Source organism: Aristolochia californica, unplaced genomic scaffold (genome assembly GCF_029961685.1).
Source record: "Aristolochia californica isolate CCGP_79_NKW_82.1479 unplaced genomic scaffold, dmAriCali1.0.hap1 SCAF_10, whole genome shotgun sequence".
Taxonomy (NCBI): domain Eukaryota; kingdom Viridiplantae; phylum Streptophyta; class Magnoliopsida; order Piperales; family Aristolochiaceae; genus Aristolochia; species Aristolochia californica.
The window spans coordinates 3768404-3791388 of record NW_027181771.1 but is presented as its reverse complement, the minus strand read 5'-3'; the positions used below and the strand labels follow the sequence as shown (position 1 = coordinate 3791388).

General features: G+C 38.4%; 2 protein-coding genes across 6 annotated transcripts; both read right to left on the bottom strand.

Moving 5' to 3' along the window:
• Positions 1 to 5146: 5146 nt before the first annotated feature.
• On the bottom strand, positions 5147 to 7368 carry LOC137940526 (peroxidase P7-like). The gene is made up of 4 exons (XM_068785642.1): positions 7007 to 7368; positions 6739 to 6930; positions 5973 to 6138; positions 5147 to 5735 (listed from the first exon to the last, which is right to left on the bottom strand). Exons 1-4 carry the CDS (start codon positions 7211 to 7213, stop codon positions 5350 to 5352), a joined length of 951 nt encoding a protein of 316 aa, XP_068641743.1. The 5' UTR covers positions 7214 to 7368; the 3' UTR covers positions 5147 to 5349.
• Positions 7369 to 9896: 2528 nt separating this feature from the next.
• LOC137934158 (stress response protein nst1-like) lies at positions 9897 to 21543 on the bottom strand. 5 transcript variants are annotated; one of them, XR_011109159.1, is made up of 6 exons: positions 21454 to 21543; positions 19505 to 21266; positions 18368 to 19419; positions 11067 to 11224; positions 10452 to 10974; positions 10232 to 10318 (listed from the first exon to the last, which is right to left on the bottom strand). XR_011109159.1 is itself a non-coding variant. In XM_068778412.1 (5 exons), exons 2-5 carry the CDS (start codon positions 21002 to 21004, stop codon positions 10201 to 10203), a joined length of 2823 nt encoding a protein of 940 aa, XP_068634513.1. In that variant the 5' UTR covers positions 21005 to 21266; positions 21454 to 21543; the 3' UTR covers positions 9897 to 10200. The 5 variants fall into 5 exon arrangements, 4 of the variants coding, with proteins under 4 accessions (XP_068634513.1, XP_068634520.1, XP_068634528.1 ...); XM_068778412.1 differs by lacking the exon at positions 10452 to 10974 and having other exon boundaries at positions 9897 to 10318; positions 11072 to 11224; XM_068778419.1 differs by lacking the exon at positions 10452 to 10974 and having other exon boundaries at positions 9897 to 10318; positions 11072 to 11224; positions 19505 to 21216.
• Between the last annotated feature and the right edge of the window lie 1442 nt (positions 21544 to 22985).

Here is a 22985-nt window from a genome sequence, read left to right as displayed (position 1 = left end):
AGACATGATCAATATATTATTGGTGTTTATTGACCTTATTGACAATAATATAATTGCACTATTGGCAGAAAAATTCTTTCAAGTGGACTCATCTTGTCCACATTGAAATTTACAATTAAAATTTTAAGTGTGCATAAAATTCAAAATAATGCAAGTAATTGAAAAATAAGCACACACCATAAATAACACTAAATATTTTGTTATCAATGTTTCCCTATTGGTATTAACCAACAATCTTGTTGTTGTTTCTCTGGTATTTCTGGGCCTTCTTTCTTCGTGGCTTGGTTCATTACTGCAACTCATACCAATGAATTTGGGCATTTCCATCCGGTAATCTGCCCATCATTACTTTGTTTCCTATTTGGTTGGTGTTTATTATCTTCCAGCTAGCCAGGAAATCTTCCAGCACTTGATTCGTATCTTCTGCTTTGTTTATCACTGTAGTTTCTAGAACCAACTTGCCTCTTCTAGCCATTGCCATTATCATTGTATCACGACGACAGCAGTTTGTGGCTGAACATGTGTTCTTTGCTGGACAAGATTAATCATCTTGTTGTCATCGCTATTATTCCATTGTTGATGTATCTCACTGATTGGTATCTTCTGCTGATTGGAAACATGGTGTCGTGAGCATGGATTTTCTACTTGTAATCTGAGAAGATTTACGTTGCTTCTATGGGATCTCTGGTTCATCGATTGTCTCTAGTTAACTGCTTAGTATTTCCAGCCTGGGATTTCTATATGATTTTCAATCCTGGAAGTTGTTGCTAATTTCCCGTAATTCTTGTTGGAGTCTTTGTGTTGTCCGATTTTCATCCCAAGTGGGAGTTTCATTGTTTGTTGCAATCTCTGGTTCATCGGTTCTTTGTCCTCGCCGTCAATTTCGCTCCGCTGGGAACATAGCGTTGCGAGGAAGATGAATACTATGTTTCCGTTTCATTTAATTTGTCAAGTCACTCTGATTAATTTTCTGAGTCAACCCAACAACCCAAGTGTTGTTTCCTCTATTCCACTACGGGTCAACCCCGCGAGACAAGTTATTGTTCCGAGTTAACTCGAACCAACTCGCACCGAGTCAACTTGGTCTAGGTCAACTCGGTCTGGTTCTGCCTGACTCGACCATCTCAACCTAATCTCCTAACTTGGTGTGACTCATTTAATGACTCGGATTATTATTACTTGGTTAGCATATTATTTGGTGCATAGCCTTTTTTATGGACTCTCTAACTCTCTAAGGAATATTTCATGTATCCTTATTAAGGTCTTTCAATATTTGGTACGTGTTATTTGGGCCCAAACCTATTTCTGTTATTGCTATTGTGTCTCTCTAAGTGATAAATTATTATTGAAGGAGGGCTTCTCGATTGCTAACTATTGTCAACATTAGTTATTCTGATGAAGAGGAAAGCACATAGTGGCCCCAGCATATTATCTTTCTGTGATTCCCCATTACCCTCTTATTATCACTTTGAGCAATGCTTATAGACCACTACCTACAAAAGATAGGAGTGAATCCAACATCCAGCATGAGTCAAATCTATTATTCACCCGAGAGGTTTTTTTTTTAGCTACCCTAAGAAAGTGGTTAGACTCTGTGCCCCACAGTTGGGCTACTTTTCAACCTTTCAAATTGAGCAGAGAGTATTTTTTACTATGACCATTTGATTGGAGTATGGAGTTTTGTTATTCGGCTAGGAGTGATTTTTTCTCTCACCATTATTATGCCAAATGGGTCTCCTAACAATAACAAAGAGATTAACAACTTAAAGAGGAGTGTTGAAAGATATGATGGATTGTTATCTTATACAGAAAGATCATATACATTATTTGCAGCAAGTTGGGCGTTTATGATGTTCTCTCACCCCCAGCTAGAGGGGGGGTGTTAGAAGATGGGTTCAAGCCCACACGACCAAGGAAAGCTCACAGTCTAAGTGTGTTAGAAGATGAGCTCAAACCCACACGACCAAGGAAGGCCCACACAATGGTGGCATGATGGTAAATAAAGAGTCATCTCATAAAGATGACATTGATGTAATTAGTTTTAAGTTTCAGGGGCATAATTATAATATTGGAGTTTATTCATCTATAAATTTTAATAAATTTTACCGAGTATAACTTTTTTGGGGGTGGTCACAATTTTTCAAAGTTCACAACGTGTAAGAAGTAACAAAAATGCAAAACTTGAAAACAACATCAAAGCAAGATATTGCATACCTTAAATGAGCACAACATGGACGAAATTAGTCTAACCAAAAATCTCTGATTAGAAGAGAAATTTGGTTAAAAAACTCAGATTTTAGGAGAAATGGAAACTCTATTAACATCAATGCATGGCAAGATAATAGGAGAGAAAATAAGAAAAAATAAGAGATTTTTGGCAAAATTGACCTTTGGTACTCCTAATATCAATATCTCCAAAAATTTTGCTCAGAATAATAAATGATTTATTGGTCAAGAAACTAAACTCAAAGAGCTTTAACTAATTTGACATAAAAAGCTTTGTTCTTGAATATTTTATGTCCTCTTGATTTTCTTCATTCTATAGCTTGACCCATGCCGACTCCAATATGAATATCTCCTTAAATATAGATCAGATTGATAAGAAATTTTCTCCTTATGAAACTAGAATTCGATAACTTTCATCCAAGTATAAATTTTGGTCTTTAATCTGGCCGAACTGAGTACTCTTTGTTTTTTGGCTATGACCATTGACTCTTTCGATATCAATATCCCCCCTCTAAAAAACTCATACTGAGAATTGGTTAGATAACTAAGTAAATAGACTTATAGATGTTTCTTTTGATATATAATTATCCATATAAATTATCTTTTTTTATGGTATAAAATGGTTTGAAATTTGAAGCTTTCTGCTGCTACTACAACCTCTTTTGCAATCTGATCTTTGCTGCTTCAAATATCTATTTCATTTTGTAGAAAACTCCAATTAGCAAATTTATTTTTGCGTTGGAAAGCAAACTCAAAAATATTTGCATCAATATATAATTTGCAATATGAAAAATTCAGTATAGAGGTGTGAATGCCAAGGAAACAATAGGTACTAGGACATGAAAGAAAGAAAGAAAATAGAGTACGAACCTAAAGTACTAGAGATGATAGATCATAAAATAATCAAATTATCTCAGTAGGTTGACCGAGTCAACTCACTGAACCAGCTCTGATACTATGTTGAATTTCTGGAAAAGAGAAAATATTTCACTAACTTGTTGTACTATGAATACAAGGAGCCTATATTTATAATAGATGAAACAAGTAGATTCCATTTACAATTAAACTACCTCTATCCCAGTTACACCCAAAGTTAAACACTAAAAGATAAGTCCTAGAATAATTGAACAACTTAACATAAATAGAAGATTAACATAACTAAAACACCTTTAACTGAAACTTTTCTGTGAAATCTTCTCTTGTGAAACTCTTCTAAGACTCCACTATATTAATTTTGGCTCTATGAGACTTCTTACTGTGAGAGTTATGTAAGATTCTACCAAACCCATCCCGTTAAGAAACGGGTTTCTAATAAGTCTTATTGGGTAACTATTCCTTAACCCATTGGATATGGGTTTTTCCCTAATGGATGAGGTTTGGACCCATTACCAGCCCTAAATAAGCCAATAAATTTACTTACCCTGCTGACTCATTATGTTTTCCATTACGATATTTAATTCCAGCGAGTTTCTTATAAACCTGAACACTACAAGCAAACGGGATAGTTTTCCTTTTCCAGACACTTAAGAGTAGTTACTGAAGCGAGAATTAGAATTCTCGAATGAGATCTCGAAGTGCTAAACAATGTCAAATCTAAACTAGTTTCTGGAACACAAATCTTAAGTAAAAAAATTCATATAAAACCAAAAAAAAGGCAGGAAAATGGAAACTATATGACGAAAACATCCGAGTCACCTCGTCGTCTACAGGAAGGAGCAATCCTCTGACTGATGGAAAACGATAGAGGGAACTATCAGGCTACATAAGCATATTCCAGGACAAAATGCAACTATTTACATACTCCTGTGCTTTAAGACTTTCTGGACTCGGCTTTAGGCTGACATGATGCACTACCTAACCTGCTGCAAGGTTTTATTGGCTGTAAAGCAAAGATAGAGAATAGGTATAGTAGCTGTACGAGCAGATAATGAAGCCCTTTTGACTAGGTTCTGCATAAACTTGAATGGGTGGAATCCTTCAATTTGGCACCACAGAGAATGGGAGAGAAAACTAGAGATTTGTTTCTTCTAGCTATTCATTTGAAACAAGAAAAGAAAATTCAAAATGACCCTCTTTCCAGATTGATGCTGTGGCTTGTTCAGTTCAACCATTCAAGCATAGCAAAAAACTGGAAGCCATCGGACTGATATGGCATCCTGAAGAAGGGAGGAAGTCTCCTTATAAAAAACCAAGGTCAAATCAATATGTTCACGATCTCTTCAGAATACTCGACTAAACCACAATGAAGTAAGTGAAGGGGAGCCAATCGGAAATTAGTAGGTAAGGTGGCAAGAGGCATGGGCAACTTCCATGCCAAATTTGCAAAAAGGAGTTGGAACCAGGGTATTTCTCAAATTCCTTAAAATCTGATCAAGCAAATCAAAGCAATCTTTTACTTTTTATTCTTATTAGATTCTCTAGAGATAGAATTTTTGTTTGATTTTGTGTATTGACTGAATTGTAGAAGGATTACAAGGGTTTGCAAAAAAAACTTGCAGGAGAAATAAATCACAAGGACTTCCTCTTACAAATTGTCATCTATGAATCGATTCAAAATAGAATCCAATCATTCCTTTCTTCTTCCTTTGATTATGGATCTTGATTTCCTTTTTTTTTATTTTACCTTGAACTTCTTCATTTGATTGAGTAATCTGAGATCATTTGTCTTCTTGATTGATTTGATCATGATTTGTAGAATATCCTTGAGTTGGACGTAGTGGGACCCGCATGTGAGAAAAATTGAAGGGATTGAATTCTCTAGAACCATGCATGGGGACGTCCTCTTTTGAGTGGATGAGGTGGACATCACCCTTGCATGGTTTTGCATGGGTGATTTGTCCCTCTTTGCTTCTTGTGCCACCTTTGAAATTGAAGGGATCTGAAAGAAACAAAAACTAAACGTACTGATAACATAAACAGATTCACTGATCTTCAACAATAGATAGCAAATATTCAAATACAATATTTTATTCATGCTTGATGAAACAACAGAGCCTCTTGCACAGTTAAACAAACATATATAAATTGAACACAAACAGATAATGATCTTCCACATGAAAAGGGGCCAGGGAAGAACATATTGCATAATAAACAATAATCTGTAGCAGCATAAAATACTATCAATCAGTTGGCCTTCCGGCAGTTTCTTCTGACTTCACCACTCTTCCCTGTGAGAGGTCCAATATTCCCCATTTTCACCATGGCCGTGGCGAAGTCCTGAAAGAAGGCAGAAGGGTGACTGACATACTTCTTCACAAAGGTGGCGGTGGCCGTTCCATTCATCAGCTCCTGATCCGAGTGAATCAGACCCTTCTGACTTAACAGATTCCTGTAGTAGCAATTATCGAAGTGCTTAGGAGTTGAAGCGTCTAGACGGGACAAGGTGTGGTTTCTTCCCACCACCGGGCACTTGTTTTGCAACTTTCTGGCGAAAGTCGAATCGATGTTGGTATCGTTGTAGATACGATTGCGAAAAACAGTGCACCTTGCCACCCCTACGGTGTGTGACCCTGCAAGTACTCACAACAATGAGTTCATTTACTTACAACAATGGCTAATAAGTTTCAGATCCTTGGACAAATTCTTATAAGAAATGGCGCCTTCAAACTCATAGAAGATCTTCCATTTAGATTAGTACATATACTCCTAGCAAAGGGGAGGGCTATGGCACCCACAGAGCAACTGGATATACGAATTCTGAACAGGTTTCACCAACCGTTCCAAAATAAGTTTAAATTAGTATTTACCTGAGAGAGCCACAAGGTCTTTAGCGGAGAGTCCTTTGGTTGAAAATTTTGAAATCAGGTTACTTAGACTTGAAGTGGGTGGAGGAATGTTACTGTTAGCAGCATTCTGACTGGCAGTCTTTGAATCCCTTCTTCCCAGCAAAACCCCCCATGATGGACCACCCAGCTGAGGATAAAAATCGCCCAATAAATAAATAAATAAACCTTTCAGGGCATTTCTCATTGCTGCCATTATCAGAATTCTGCAAGCAGAGATGTGGTATCTGATAATGGCAGCAATGAGCAATGCCATTACCAAAGCTTTCGATCAGTTCCTATATTCTACCGTATCACATAATGGAAGTTCTCCGTGGCTGTCTAATCAAATTTTATTGACTGATGATCTCTTCGTAAAGTGAAAAGCTGAGGATGGATTCAACTCCGTAGAAAGTTCTATGTGAGGCTCAAGTTTAGCGTAGAAGAAGCTAAGGTTCATTAACTATCGAATTACCTCACTGTGTTAGCGTCGGTGACGATGACCGACACTTCAGACAGAATTTGACCCATCCAATCATATGGGTCCCCATAAAATGAATAATGTTAATTCCATCTTACATTAAGACACAAGTCCTGGGCAGGCTTTCTCCACATGAAGATTCTTCACGAAGGTCTCAAGGGATTCACTAATTGATGATAAACGTAAATGCAAAGATTGGAAGAAGCCATAATAGAACATAAGGGGAAGTATGGAACAAGCACACTGAGATCTCAAGTTGATTAGCGTTACCGCAACAACGGACTCATGAGCAGCCATAGTTAGAATATCAGCGCAAGAAACAACTCCTGGGCAAGCTTTCTCCACTGCTGATTTGATCTTGTCGACGACATCGAACCCCCTAACAGAATTCAAGTTTGGAGTTGCAGATTTCTCCCCCGTGGAGCTGGGAGTATCATCCAAGAGTATCGACCCATCACAACCCTGAATATTAAACATCACATTTTTGTTAATTGCGATCAGTGGAGAGAAAAATCAAGCAAATTAAAGCGAGGCTGACATTAACAAAGCAATCATGGAAATGCAGTCGAAGCAATGAGGCTCCCATTCGAGTCTCCTTCTCGATGGCGTCAACGACTACTTTCTTCACAATGGAAGCCACTTGGGGGCATGAAGTTGAGTAGAAACTAGTGGAGAGCTGGGCCAATGAGACCCCAAAAAGACATAGGAAGACAGTAACCAGGTGGAGCGGATGATAGGAAGCCATCGGCAGAGGCAAAAACCACTAGGGAAGAAGCTTTGATGTCTCTTTACAAGAAGGACATTATCAAGTTAGCACAAGGGAGCACTGCCATGTCTCCAACTCTGCAACTCTTATATTGCTAACAGGTTGCAACCTAACAATCCTCTTCATGTGTTTTTTCTTCTTCCCTTACTTTTGAAAAGCAGCTTGGTATGAAGCATTGCATTAATAAGTTTCGGTTGTCTTGTCAACATCTTACAGTGGTTTCTCTTTGACGTGGAGAAATAGACAAAATATAGAATTACTGAAAAGGAATGCTATGAGTGTAGCTAAGGGTCTCGGACGCCTAAGGGTCTCGGACGCTTCCCCGTGACTGGCAGTCCCTTGATCTTGTTTGGATTCCAATCCCTTACTGAACGGGAAGACCCAAGTCAGCTTCCATCTTCCATAAGCAGCTTGTTTTCTTTATAAATGCACGGGTTGGTGCTGCATATAAATGTCAAACGTTCTATTACTGCGAAAGTATTACGTGATGAATACTTGAGATACGATGGAACTTTCTGCGCAATACCTTGGTTGTGGATGGGTTTTTGGAGAGTTAATTATGACGAGATCAGGAATGTTTACTCCTGGTATGCGTCAGTCCTACCTGGGGAAATTTTCCATGGCGGAAAACTGAACAATCTTTAACCGATTTCCTCTTGCAAATTTCTCGCACAAGAAAATCCTCCCCCATTCACAAGCTTTTCTAGTTTTTGAGCCTTGCAAATGGAACCAGAAAAAAAAAAGGCAAGTTTAGGTGGAAGTTACTGCAAAGAAGAGGAAGACCGAAAAAACAAATGTTTTTATAAACAAGCACTTCACACCTCAACATAATGGAAGTTTGGGAGGAAGAAAGGATCACTTTCTTATGGTTGTGTTGTCAACACATCTTGAGGTAAAGATTGAGTAATTGCAGGTAGGGTCTTCTATCTGTAAATTAGGTTACAGTAATTGCAGGTATGTGCTTATGAATTGATTTCACTGATTGCTTCTTTTTCATGGAATCTTCCTATTACTTACCTTTTTAGTTTCTGAAGGTTTTTAAGTTCTAAGAACAACCTACTTGAGAGGACTTTGAAGCAGTAACAATGCTTAATCAATCTTCTAAGTATTTTTAATAGATTGATTAGCCTAACCAGCCATTATATGATGCTATTTTTCTTGCCTAAATAAGATAAAAATATGATTTTTTTTGTAAGATTTTTTACAGGTTTTTGTATGATCTAGTTCACTTCTAGTGGATAAGACTGCATGGTTTGGAATTTAATAATATAGTTTTTGTTCATTGACACATGACACATTGTGCTAACACAAAATTAGTACTATATTAAACAGTAAAAAGGTACTATGTTATCCATTTAGTGATAGTGTGTTATTTTCAATTTTATTCAAACATATTGCTAAAGAGGTATAAATAGCAAGTTATGGACAAAACCTAGTTTATGACTATATTATATGCTCCCTCTATGATTCAAAATGACAAAAACCTTGTTTATTAATATATGTGACCTTCATATGCTACTAAGTTTGTTACAAAATTAGTGTTAGCTCACTCCTCCATGTAACAAGGTGGCCTCCAACTAGAGTACAATATCTCGAAGTAGATTTTCTATCATTTGGTGATCTAGCCTAATCTACATCGACAAAGCTTTCAATATTGAGATGGCCATGATGCTTATATAAAAACCCTTGTTTTAGTGTTTTTTTCAAGTACATGAGAATCCTCTCCAATGCCTGCCAATGAGACATCTAAGGTTTATGCACATATTGACTGACTATACTGATAGCGAAAAAGATATCTGGCTAATCATAGTGAGATAGATAAGTTTGTCAAGTAACCTCTGGTGTTTGCCAACATCAACTTCTTCTCCCGAGCCAATACATAGTTTTATATTTTTCTCCATGGGGGTGTCAGTAGGACGACATCCCATCATTCATGTTTCTTCAAGCAAATCAAGGACATATTTCTCTTGGGATAAAATAATACCATGTTTAGACTGAAAAACCTCAATACTAAGAAAATACTTGAAAAGTCACAAATCTTTTACCTTGAACTCGTTGCATATCTTATTTTTTACTTGACTGATGTTATCGAAATCACTACCCGTCAGAAAATATCATCTACATATACAACTAGTACTACAAGTCCCTTCTTAGTATGTTTGACAAATACAGAATGGTCCACAAAACACCTTGTGAACCCAAAATGAATCATTGCTAACTTGTCAAAGTAGGCTCGTAGAAATTGTTTCAGACCATATAAAGATTTTTTAAAGCAATACACCAACTCTTCCTCAACCACATATCCAAGTTATTTCTGCATATACTTCCTTAATATCACCTTTAATGAAGACATTTTTTACATAGAGCTAAAAATACATGTGTAGGCCCATAAACATGTATACCCAAATGTTGTACATATGTACGAAAATATGACTCTAGGCCACAAGTGAGCATATTGTCAAGTGTGTGCCAAGTGTTTGGATGTGTGTGTGCCTCGATTCCTCCATCATGTTTTTGACACAAATTATTTTAGATGCTTTGGGATGTATATTATGCTTTCTAGAAATTTATCTATGCTATTTTTAAAAAGATAATCAATGGAATAACTGGCTAGATCGATAGATCCTCTATTTTCGAGCATGGCAAAACATCATCACGGAGATATGAGATGACTCCATTTGCTTTATAAAAAAAAAAAAAAAATACCAACAACAATAATAACAACAACAACAATAACAACAACTACAAAAGAAAAAAGAAAAAAAAAACGTGTTGCTGGCGACTACTGGCAAGGTGCATGAATGCATGCTTTTCTTTTTTGGTTGATCTGTTTACCATGCTAAAATAAGTTACCATCGTTCTCATTTAGGGAGGAGATACACAGCAACCACTTCCCATGAACTCTCAAAACAAAAGAGGAGGATGCCTTGCCTAGTTGACTGGCATTTTACTTTTTTAACTTTTTTTCATTTAAATGACCAAAGTGACTGTACATCTGGGGTGGAAAATAGACCCCCTACATGGGGTCTAACTTGAGAAGAATTTCCGACACTCTCCCCTGGACCATGCACAGCCCAATCCCCCCTGCAAAATTGCAAAATCAAAAGTTACTAACAACATAACAAAGAAAAAACCAACTACCAATGAACTGACAGTTTTCAGGAAAGCTTAGTCACTCATGAGCAGGCAAATATAATGGAAGGTAGCTTTTAAAGACCTAACAAAAGTTGAAAGCACTTCACGAATCAGAAATTTCATTGTGTTTCAGGCTTCCAACATGACCTATACCTGTGAAGTAAAGCAAAATCCAAACGCTCAATTTCACAAATGCAATAAAAAAAACCATGATACTCATACAGACTGACATCACTCAAAAATGCCAATATTTCCACCTGTTTGGGGAAAAAAAAAGGGAAAGAAAGAATCAACATAACAATAGGAGCTAACTGGCAAAGACAAGCAAACCCTCGAGCCATAAACCAAGACAGCATAAAACACAAAATGACCTTATTAGTTTCAAGAGTTTATATCTTTCTATGGATTCTCTGATGGAAGAAAAAAAAATAGAGAAATGGATGATGCAAATTAGGAGAGAAACTTTAAGATGTGAATCACAATTGGAGTTCCTTATTGTGCACAATGTCTGCTTCTTGAGTTAAAGATGCCTGAGCCACTTGCTATGCATTGCTCTAGCAAGTCCATGCTGCTGATACCGAGCTTCCCAAGGAAGTAAGTCCAGACTTGACATGAGAAGGGGCAATGCAAAAGGTGTGAGATGCTCTCTTCAACAGTACCACAAAAGCAACATAAAGGATTGGAACAACAAAACCACCATGCCTCAGATTGTCCACAATGAGAATTCTATTGCAAAGGTGCTTTCCGCTGGCCAAAGAGCTTCCACACAATGTTGGCAATATGCTGCAGGTAGAGGCAACTGTGAATTTCCCATCATTAGGAAAGGTCAATATCATCCTGTCCTTCATGCGGCACCTGACACAAATATGAATCTTACTAAGAAAAGAGTCATAAGCAAGATGAATATGAGAATACTGTCAATAACAGTGTCCAGGTTCCAACAAACCACCTCTAAAGCTTCTGCGAATTCTCTCCAACCAGAGCCCCCAAGGAATATGAGTGAGGCAAGCTAAGAGGAGGTCCTTACCAAACTCCGGGATATGCAGCCCAGTATAAAGGGTGCAGATTTCATCAAACTTTTCAGGGACGCAGAAGCTGATACCTAGCTTCTCAAGAAAGTAAGTCCAGACTTGCCATAAGAAGGGACAGTGAAAAGGGTGTGAGGCGCTCTCTTCAACGGTACCACAAAATCTGTATAAAAATATTGAAAATGACAATACTTCGGTGCCTTAGATTGTCCACAATGAGAGTTCTACTGCGAATGGGTCAAAGAACCCTGCTTTCAGCTGGCCAAAGAGCTTCCACTCAATGTTGGTGCTATGCTGCAGATTTGAGTCCCAATGCATCAAAGAGTCACAAGCAGAGGCAACTGTGAATTTCCTACTATTAGAAAAGGTCCATATTATCATGTCCTTGCTGTGGCACCTGATAAGAATCTTACCAAGATCAAAGAGGAGAGAGCCAACTTCCCCAACTTCCGAGTTGCTCAATCCCCTTCTCAGATGGAGGTGCTAATCAATCTGATTCCCTTCACCCAATAAGCATTATGGATGTGAATCGAGCGAGCAGTTGTCAGATAGGAGCCTGCCCTTCCAGGTCAAAAGCCTTATTTCTAACTTCTTCACCACAAGATTCCATAGGATTTTGTCAGATCTACTAGAGAAGAGGGGTAGACCAAGACAGGTGAGCAGGAGGTTCGAATGGGAGCATCCCAAGTGCTTGACAATCTCATTAATTTGGCCAGCCTCCAAGTGAAATCCAATCAGCATTGTCTTGGACCAATTAACCTTCTGACCAGTTGTCATTTCCTAGAGGCCAACTAAAGCTTTGAGACGCATAGCTTGCTCAATGGATCCATCACAAAAGTATATTGTGTCATCCACTAATTGCAATTCGGGATATCCATCTCATGCATGTCGAACACAAGAAGCAGCTAACCAATCTCCTTTGCATCATAGGCATGAAGGAGAGACTCACCAATGACGTTGAGAAGGACAATTTCAAGGTTTCTTACTCTCCTCTATAAGGATGCCAATCCTAGACACCTTGAGCAGAGACCCCCCCCCCCCCCCCCCAAAGACACTCTCATCAATAGGGGTGGCATCGAACCGAGCTAGTTCATGAACGGCTCGGTTCAATTCAGTTTATCTGGATCTCGAACTCGTTTAAGTTAATGAGCCGCGTTCGACTGAACCATGGTTCGGTTCGAAAGCTCGCGAGCTGGCTCGTTAACTTAGCAAGGGCCCAAGCACGGAGGGAGGGGTCTTCATCCTTCATTCTTCAGAAGGTGGAACCGGGAGGGAATAGGGAAAGTCGGGATTCGGCAGGAAGAGATTGAGTGAAAATAGGGATTTGGAGGGGAAGATCGGAAGGAAATCGACTGCAATCTACTCCTTTAGGTAAGTTTTGATTTTTTATTTGATTTCGTCTTCTTATTCTTCATTCTTCCTCTGAACTTCTTCCTCGCCGAAGGAAGTGATGGAACAGAGGTAAGTTCTTTTATTTTTATCTTCTGTTTTTTTTCGTCGCCGACACACCAGTGATTTTTTTTTTCATTTTTATATTTTGTAATCCATTATTTATCTTCGATCTCACATTAAAACTGCTATGGAGGAACGCCTCATGCAATTTTAGGAGCTTCTTCCTACTCATTTCTCAAAGGTAATGGCTCTCACCCTACTGTTGATTTTTCTGCTTTTCAACTCTTACGATTCTGTTGATTTTTTTGTTTTTCCATTGTATAATTTTGTTGGGCGTTTTAACTGTTTGGTATGAATGTTAGACTGAAATATTTGATAGGAACCATTTTGGTATGATCGTTATGTTGTATTTGATTGTATTATTTGCACTTCTGTTTGGTATGAATGTTAAATTTTTTGTCTCTGATAGATACCCGAATGAAGAAATCAAGGATGAATACGAAAAAGTACAGAAAAGTGGATTTGTTTAGATGACCCTTCCCTATGGATCTGAGGATTCCGACCAATTTAATATGTTTTGCTGGTTGTTCAATTTTAGGTATTTCACAACCTAGCTCTTACACAATTACATGAAATCAAAGTCATCTCTCTACATTGATAGGTTCCCATCTTCTTCTTACCGAACAAACTGTACCTCCAACAGGACCACTGAACACTTCCCTTTTGTCATTTCAATTGGGTTTTCTGTACTTGTATAATCACAACTTCACATGCACAATTTGACTTGTATTTTATGCAAAGTTTTAAATGTAGGTTGGAGCTCGAACTCGGCTCGATTAAAATTATTGAGCTCGAACTCGGCTCGATTAAAATTATTGAGCTCGAACTCAATTACAATTTTAGGCTCGAGTTCAAAATATTTAAATCAAACCCGGCTTGAACATAGGCAAGTTCAGGCTCGGCTCAATTCAATTCCACCCCTACCCATCAACAGACCCCCAAGCATCCACTCCACCCTAAAATTTAGCCCTCTGGTCCAACCCTCATGCATTTCCCAAAGAAAGGGAAGAGGACGCCCCAGGAATGATCAAAGCACCTGTACTAGACCTCTTGATTAGGCAGAATGTAGCAACAAAAATAAGTACTTGGGACTACCCAATCCATCCATCCCCCCTCACCCCCAATACATACACAAAGGGTGGGGCATCAGGTTTAGGTTTCACGAGGAACCCGACCCGAAAACCCCAAATTTGGGTTTCAAGTTTCACCCCGCAGGGATAGGTAGGGTTCGTGGGGGCAGGATGGAGAGGGGTCAGGTTTACAGGAATGAGATTGCAAGGATGGTGATCGGGTCGGGATCGGGTTTTTTTTTGCGTTCGGATTTTAGGAAACCGACCACGACCTGACTCGTGCCCACCCCTACCCCGCCACCCCCCATATCATACTTCTCTACATCCTTTGAACATGTGAGTCGTGTAAAGTCTAAGCCCTCCTTCATGGGTTTTTAGATGAGATCAAAGATCCAGCTACCTATCCATTGATACCTAGCCCCACATCAAACAAAAGCCAACAAAACTCCCTCACTTATTGTAATGGGATCTCTTTCTTTTAGGTTTTGAGATAGCCATTGGACATTGCTAGATTTGCCTTGATTCATGTATTTTAAGTTTTCCTTCCTCTTCTAATTCTCTAGGAGCCCTCTTATTTGCTTTCTTTTTTCAAAACATGGTCTCTCTCATTGTCTTAAATTTTAATAAAAAAGATACAACATCCAAAAGTTTTTAAAAGTAATAATCAAAATATATCACATATTTAGTGAAGATCCTAACAATTTCATCTTCGAATAGTCCAACAAAAATTTGCATTTCCAGAAAGAGAAAGAGAGAGAGAGAGAGAGAGAGAGAGAGAGAGAGAGAGAATAGTTCAACAAAAAATTGCATTTTCAAAAAGAGAGAGAGAGAGAGAGAAAGCAACAAAGATATTTTTGCGAAAACAGACGGGAAACAAATCTTCCAATCCTCTATTTCTAGGGGAACACTTAGGAAGACAGTTTTAGGTAGTCTTGGTACAAGAAGAAAGATAACAAAATGGTAAAGACGAACACTAAGAAATGACTATATTTATGTTGGGTGATGCCAAAGAAAAATCCCACCATTCACCTCCCCTTTTTAAGGTTTTTCTTTCAGTTTGGTGTTGCTTAACCTAGATCATATGTTTAACTCCTTCATTTAAGACTCTAAAGCATCACGATTCTTCAACTTTACAGGCTTGAGGACTTTCTTCTTTCTTCATGCACCAAGTGTTGAGGATTTTAAAGTTGCTCTCTTTTAATATCATTGTAATTTGTGTATTTTCTTAAATGAAGAAAATAAGATAGTAAAATCCACCCAATCCCCTCATCACTTTTTCTTCCTCATCCCATCCCCACCCCATGTATCCTATGCCACTAGTGCAAGAGGGCAAGATTCCCCGCCAGCTTGAATGCATTAGAGGAAGCAGATAGACTTCGTAAAAAGGCCTCAAATTGGTTTTACAAACCTAAATTTTCAAATGGCAGTATTAATCCATTTATATGAGGAGAGAATCATCAATCCTAGCTTAAGGGCAAAGAGAAAAATACAAAATGTAAAGAATGATAAGGCCCTTGAGAGAGGTTGTCTCCTTCCTCTAAGAACCATAAGACAAGTGCCCATGGTAAAGAACTAGTGAGATAGAGAAAATTCAACTAGGCAATTCCAAGTCTCCCTTCTACATGGACTCCTAAACTATGATCCAGGCATTCATGCACAATCTCACTGAGTTTCAAGGGCCAAGAAAGCCCACTCACTGCTTGCTCCATTTTAAAGGGATAGTTCATATTCTTTATCAGCTTGATAAAAGATGCCGTGGACTAGAGCATGCAAAACGTGTGGATGTGGAAGCAACCATATATTATTTGATAATTTCATTGCCCACTCTACTTAGAAATCTTTGTTAAAATGTTGTTTCTATTGTTGATTCCTAACATCTTTTGAAAACTCAATCACTTGGTGTGCATCTCTTGAGTATAAAAGGGCTCTTTACAGACTGAGAATGGTGGTGGGAGCTTGTTCTCTACAAGAGGAAAAGGATAGAAGAACCTCTTAGAGGAAAAAGACAAGGAAAGAAGTTATTTAAAAATTCATCCAACATCTTAAGCAGGCAGCAGCCAATCTTAACAACTCCGTGAGCTGAATATTTCGTGACAGCAGGAAATAGTGACAACTATCCTTTGGACAACTTCATCTGATGGCTGGCTCAACCAAAACTCGACAAATATTCATGGTAAACCGGAGCCTCAGCGAGACAGCACAAGTTTTATTTGCATTATAAAGGGAGATCAGTACACTTCATGCTTCTCAAGGTCAGTTGGAAGTCAGGAACTTGGCCTCAAGACAATGCTCCCACATCACGCTGTAGTGACATATTTATGAAATGACGAATACTAACAACATTCCTTTTATTTCAGGAGTTCAGAAGCCAGGATCAGCCAACCAGTTGTTCAACACCCTCGCTAGGACTGGAGTCCCTTGTCCAGTGTGATTTATGCTCTTATCATGTTGCATTTCCTGTTTTTGGTGTTCTGATATCTGTTCTCTTTTCTACCAATGAAATTACATTTCTCTCTTAAATGGAGAATAAGGGGAGCAGGGGGGCAGGGGAGCAGTTCCTGCAATCATGCTCTCATAACCTCCAATTATGGCTCAGAAAGCAGATTTATACCTCAAGCTGTTTAGATTTGTCACTCTGTTGCTAATACCAATGCATCCCAAAGTGGAAAAAAGTTGTGACCTCTAAGAGAACTTTTCTAATTGAAACTCATAAAGCATGACCCATTAACCACAACTTTCCATCACATACAATCTGTCCATTAACCACATTTAAGGACTCATCAACATTCTAACTGAATCTTAGCCACTTCTAATCTAATCATACAGCCATATCACAACTTCTTTTTTCTGAATAACGTTCATATACAAGTAATTCTCCGCATGCCCCATGAAACAATTTCGGTAACAAAATTAAGCAGTCTTCACAACACACAACAACAACCTTGCAAACTCACTAAGTGAAGCAATACATTTGCTCTCACACTGTTCTTCTATCAGCTAGTTGGATAGTTATAGTCACCTTTTCCAATATATTTATTCAGATATAACATATAGGAACTTGCACAAACAAAGAAAAATAAATAGCATGTTGTCTTACCATTAACACGAGACAATTATAAAAAGAGAGGTTAGGAAAAGAATGAATTCTTATTAATAGGAGGAAGGACTACCAAGATGCAAGTATCTGACCATTCTGCAAAATCCTACAATACCAAGCTATCACTAGAACTTTACCACATACTTCAACCACCAATTTACCCAAACCTTAGTTTTATAAAAGTGTTATGAATCACAGGGCACAGAATCCGTTTATGCTTAGAAAAGGTCTACTCCAAGTGCAATGAGTGAAATGCTTGACCCGTCAACCCTAAGTGTAACCACAAACTTGACTTTATTAGGTCTTTGTGGATACTAAACAAAAGAACATTTTCATAAACATTAGACATATCTACATGACATGGGAGCACACCAAATGCTAAAGGCCATGGAAATGGTATTATAGGTAAACACATTCTGGGGGTAGATCAAAATGGAGAAGCATGTTGCGTATAATATGAATTTTCTTCCAAGTAACATCACCTCAACTTGAGAAGTTGAATTCCTGCCTTGAATTTTCTTCCAAGTAACATCACCTCAACTTGAGAAGTTGAATTCCACCTCAAAGAACAAGAAAAGATTTCAGCCTAAGAGCCTACTTGTGGTCATCTTCCATTGCACTGTTTCACTCAATCAAGTATTTCAAATGTTTTGGTTTGAATAATAATATTCAATCACTCGAGAATTTAACTTAAGCCCCTTAAATAACTTGGTTCGATAAAAATGCAAGCATAGAACAGGTTTTGGAGGTGGGTGATGAGATTTGCTTCAAATACCATTAGTTATTATAGTACTCAAATTGAGAGCAGACTCCTTTTCACACATCCAAAATGTAAATCCATTCTTCAACTAGGAAAATTTGTTTGAAAAGATCAATGACACCTTATAACAAAAGACTTCAGGATTCAAGTTAAAGATGGAATTCCTATGGCTTTTATCTTGGAGGGCAAATCAACTTCAATCGTTTTTTAAAGCTGGGTCTAGATTCATCCCAAAATGAATTGAAATTAGAAAGCCTCTTTGCATGTAATAAGCATAGTACTTTTCAAATGTAAGATCCATAAGATTATTCTCAACACTTCTAATAGTATCAATCACAAAAAAAACAAACATACACATACTTATATATTGCAAATACACAACAAACCAAATAGAAGTGCAGATGCCATCTACGTATAAGAAGTTCATTCGATGCAAAAGGCCTATAAATGAATCACTATTACTAAAGAGCAATAGAGAGAGAGAGAGAAAGGAAGGCATCTGAATGTGCCAAGATAACTCTTAACAGAAAGGACATTAAAAAGAAATGAATCGAAACTTATGAAGGCATAAAGATGAAAAAAAGGACTCACTTGGACCAACAATTGCCTGAAGATAGATCACAGCTCAAAGCAGGCTGACTGGAACCCTCATACATCAATTCTTTATGAGAAATATCCTCCCCTGGATTAAGATGCAAATAATGGGCTTCCTTCTCACCTGGCAATTGCTGAAAGGCCGTCTTTTGAAGCCAAATGTCATTATCATTTGAACCAGGTCCAAGGGAGCTGAATGTTCCACCATTATTGCCAGTACCAAGAGTAACCTTTTGAGGAGAGCAAGTTCTGGGAATCACTTGGCTGTCCTTGGCAAAATGCGACACTACTGGCTTATGTGCTCCAGTGGGGTGGCCAATATCTTCATGGTTAGGCTTGCTCTGCCCAAGGGGGAACAGCCAACTTGCACCACCTACTAGGCCAAGTCCTTCCTGACCAAGTGGAGGTGAGCTCCACATTTGCCACATCCCTTGCTCATGAGTTCTACTAGATTCATCATTAGGTGAAGTATGTGGATCTTGAGACTTTGGGGTGGATGGAAGTATTCCAGAGCCAATGTGCTTCTCTTCAGCAACTCGCAACCTTGACATGGGGGACTCAATGGGAGAAGGCCTGCTTACCTCTGTCCCAGAAGAGACATTCTTGAGAACATGGGCTCCTCCTCTTGGCACAAATCCAGATCCAAAATCCAAAGAGAAGTTATCAAGTGACTCAGAGACAGGTCCTAGCAAAGCAACTGGATCAGGATCATAACATGGATCCTCAAAAAGTTCAGCCTCTTCAGGCATAACATCACGCAGTGGTTCCCCAACTAAAGGAAATTGACGTTCAATCTTTACTGGGTTAGTAGCACTTGTAGTCATTGACCCCTTTAATAAAGGGGATGCAGAGAAAGGAACAGGCAACCCAAAAATATTTTGGCTATCCAAAAGGCTGTTAGGTGATGCTTGACCAGGCAACTTTGGGCTTTTGAGTTCTACTGATTGATTCTGATTCAGAGATGCTGAATTGGTATCAGAGGAAGTACGAGTAAATAATTGCTGCCATGATTTCTTCTGGACGGGCTGTGATGGCATATTAGGGGCCGCCTGGAAAATAGTAGATCAGTCATTGAAAAGTAGTGCGAGAGAAGTCAAAGCATATAAACAGGAAAATCGTTTCAATGGCACTTACAAGACGGTGTAAAGCAGTCTCAGTATTCTTCTCATCTCCATATGCAGAAAATTTTGCTCTCACTAGTTCAGCTGAATGCGCATCTCTCCGGTTGGTAAAAGTTTGCACATTATCTCCAAAGCCACTGGATTTGTTAACTTTAGTCATTGGAGATGAAGTATGAGAGCTCCTACCAAAAAAGTTAGCACCATTAAAAGCCTTTGAGGAAGATAAAAAAGACCCCTTGACCCGATCAAAGTACCTACTACCACCACCTCCTGTCCGGGTGAAATTATTCGAATTGCTCTTTACACCATGGTTGGTATCTGACCCATGGATGCGAACATTTTCTGATACAGTTTTATGGAAATCCCGCCTTTCACTCTCACTCTTCTTGTCCGAGTCACGCTTTCTATCGATTTCCTTCCCAGGATTCTTTTCAAGCTCCTCACAATCAGAATTACTCTTGCTGGATCCTTTATCCTTGTCTTTCTTTTTTTCCTGCCTTCTCTTTTCTGTTTCTCTCCTATTGTCTTTTTCCTTGTCTGGAGCAGCTAAGCCCTTATTTTGCTCTTTCTCTAACTCCAATTTTTCATCCCTCATTTTTCTTCGCTCCTCTACTAATCTTGCAACTTCTTCTCTCTGCTTCCTCTCTTCTTCCTCCAATAATTCCCTCTCCAACCTTGCCTGCCTTTTCTCTTCAGTTTTTCTTCGTGCTTTCTCCCATTTACTCTCAGGTAAATGTGCACCATTTTCAACTTTTTTTGACAAATGACGGTTGTGTTCATTATCTAAAGAAGAATCTTCCCTTGTGGAACCTATCCAGAAAACCTTTCTCCAAAGCCATCTAATACTCATAAAAAAGGATTTCAACATCTTATTTAAAGAAACAAATACACCTGAGTTTTTATCTGTCAAACACCGGTCATCCCCACTAAAAAATGCAGTCGCATTGCTTCCCCAGTAACCAGAAGAACCTGGATTCCAGTTGCCATTCTCTGACCAATCCTGGCTGCAAACCCAACCGTTTTCTGACCACACTTTCCCGTTCCATAACTTTCCACCTTTGCCAGCCAAATCACCAAGAAAACCATTATTGGTTAACATGGGAGGGCCAGGCATGTCCAACACAGGTCTCTTTGAAATGTGACCACAGTAGGAGCACATGAAGCGGCCCCCACCAGGATTCTGATCCCGGTAAGGGGTCAAACAATTCCGGCACCTGCGGGTGGCAGTTTTCCTAAGCTTTTGCCTCTCTATTGCTTCAAAGCGCCGACGTTCTCTAAGAAGAGCACTGCGGCGTGCCCGCCAAGCCGATAGCCATGGCATCAAAATTTCGTACCAAAAGAGGGTTACCAAGAGGACAGAAACACAGGCCAACCGTGGGGACGTGACCTCAAATCGGAACCCTGGTGGCAGAAGCTGCGATAAGGCCCATAGTATAATAAGTGGAATCACTAACCACGGAAGCATGGTGGCAACACGCCGAGACCACTTCTGAATGACGCAGAGTATACACATTATCCTATGTCCAATCTCTTATTTCCAGAAACCCTAGTCTTCAAAGAGAAGAAAAATAAACTAGCCTCGCACCGTAATCTTCAATTCGGACGTGCACAAACGGGAACCCTAACCCCAAACTCTACAAAATACGGAATCGAACAGCTCAACCTACGTGTTGCTCCGGATTATAATCCAACACCATCGTTCAGAAAACTCACGAGAATCTCAAACTGCATCCACAAAACAAAGCTATAGCCTTCAACCGATGGACTTTGAAAACCTGTAAGAACTAACAATGGACTAAGCGATTTCCACAAGCTATATATATCAATCCTTATAACTACCAGAACCCAAGGACAGAAACCCCCAAATAAAAGAAAACGAAAATGAGAAAGTAAGGTTAAAGGTATTGACTCACAGATACGCCGTCAGCGACGAGAGAAGAAACCAAAAGGTAAAAACCCTACCTCAATTTCCGCGTACAGTTTTCTCCGTTCTTCTGAGCCGAGGAAAAGATAAGAGACCGCGTTTTGTCGACGAGAAGAAAGACGGACAAAAACCAGGAGTCGAGAACTCGAATAAGATAAGCAAATAGAAATGTAAATACTAAATTCGCAATCTAGAGAGAGAGAGAGAGAGAAAAAAGCAAACGAATAACCTAAATGAAAGCAAGGTCACGTTCATTCGACTAATCAATGTAGGCCCACTCAATTAACGATCAATTATTATAAATTAATGATAGGTTAGATTAACGACTTTTTTATTTTGCAAATTGGAAGAGTTGATCCCAACCGATCACTTAGGTTGGTACGATTAACGATGGCGATGAATAAGCTTCTGATGACCACGTTCAGGGAAGTCCAAGTTGACCATTCTAGATGGTAGTTAGAGTGAGCCCAAATGGATGAAAAAAGAGGTTTAACTTAGACACTCTAAGGAAGAAAGAAGAAAATTTAAGAACTAACTAGTAACAACAACACAGACATAACATGCCCTACCTTAGCCGTTTATTAGGTCCTGTTAGTACCCCTGGTTGAAAAATTATATCCCAAAAAAATCTAAAAATATTTTTCCTATGATACACATTTTCAATATGCCTTTTCTAGGAAATTACATGGAATTTTAAAAAAAAAAATAAGAATAATTAAATGGACTTGGTAGTACCTTTTTGGGAAAATAAATAAAAATTAATGATCAATCTCATATATTACCAAACTTATCTGATAAATTTTTAGTAAAATAAAATATCAAATACAAAATTATCATGAAAAAGTATTATAGCATCAATTATCAAATGCTTATTCAAAAAAATTTCATACAGTTTTCTCGTCCATCTTGGTTGGAAAAATTTTACCTGAAAATTTGTAAGATATTCCTGATAATAATTTTTCAACAAAAAAAGTGTTTCTAAGAAACATGAGGCACTAATAGTCCTTGAAAATGTATTTCAACTAGAAATATTTTTTCAACATTTCCTAGAAAATGCACTAACAGAGCCTATATGATTGTTTTCAACTACAACATAGTATCTTCTCCATGATATTTTTATTTATTAGGTTAATTATAATGTGATTATACCGATGTTACAAAGTGACTTGCCCACAAATTCGTTGGTTTAACGGGATCAGCGAAGTTTGACCATCGGTCGACCTGGTATGATGTTTAAAGAATTAAAATAAAATAAAAAATCAAGGAAACCTTTCTTCCCTCACTTATGTTTTACATGGGGGGATGACTAAAGGAATCCCTTTTCCCACATATTTTTTTTTTAGCAAGGGAAGCCCTGTAATGTCTCTAAGTGATAAACTTAGAGAGGAGGTTTTCAAAAAGTTTATGCACACAATATTAGAGTTTAAATTTTGTTTGCTCAATTTAAGTCTTTAATGACTTCTCTTACCAAGAAAAACATACCCTAACTTCAATGCATGAGCAATTAAAAACACACCAATAAATCATTGCAATAAAACACAAGGGGGTTTAAGGTTATTAATCCTCTCTC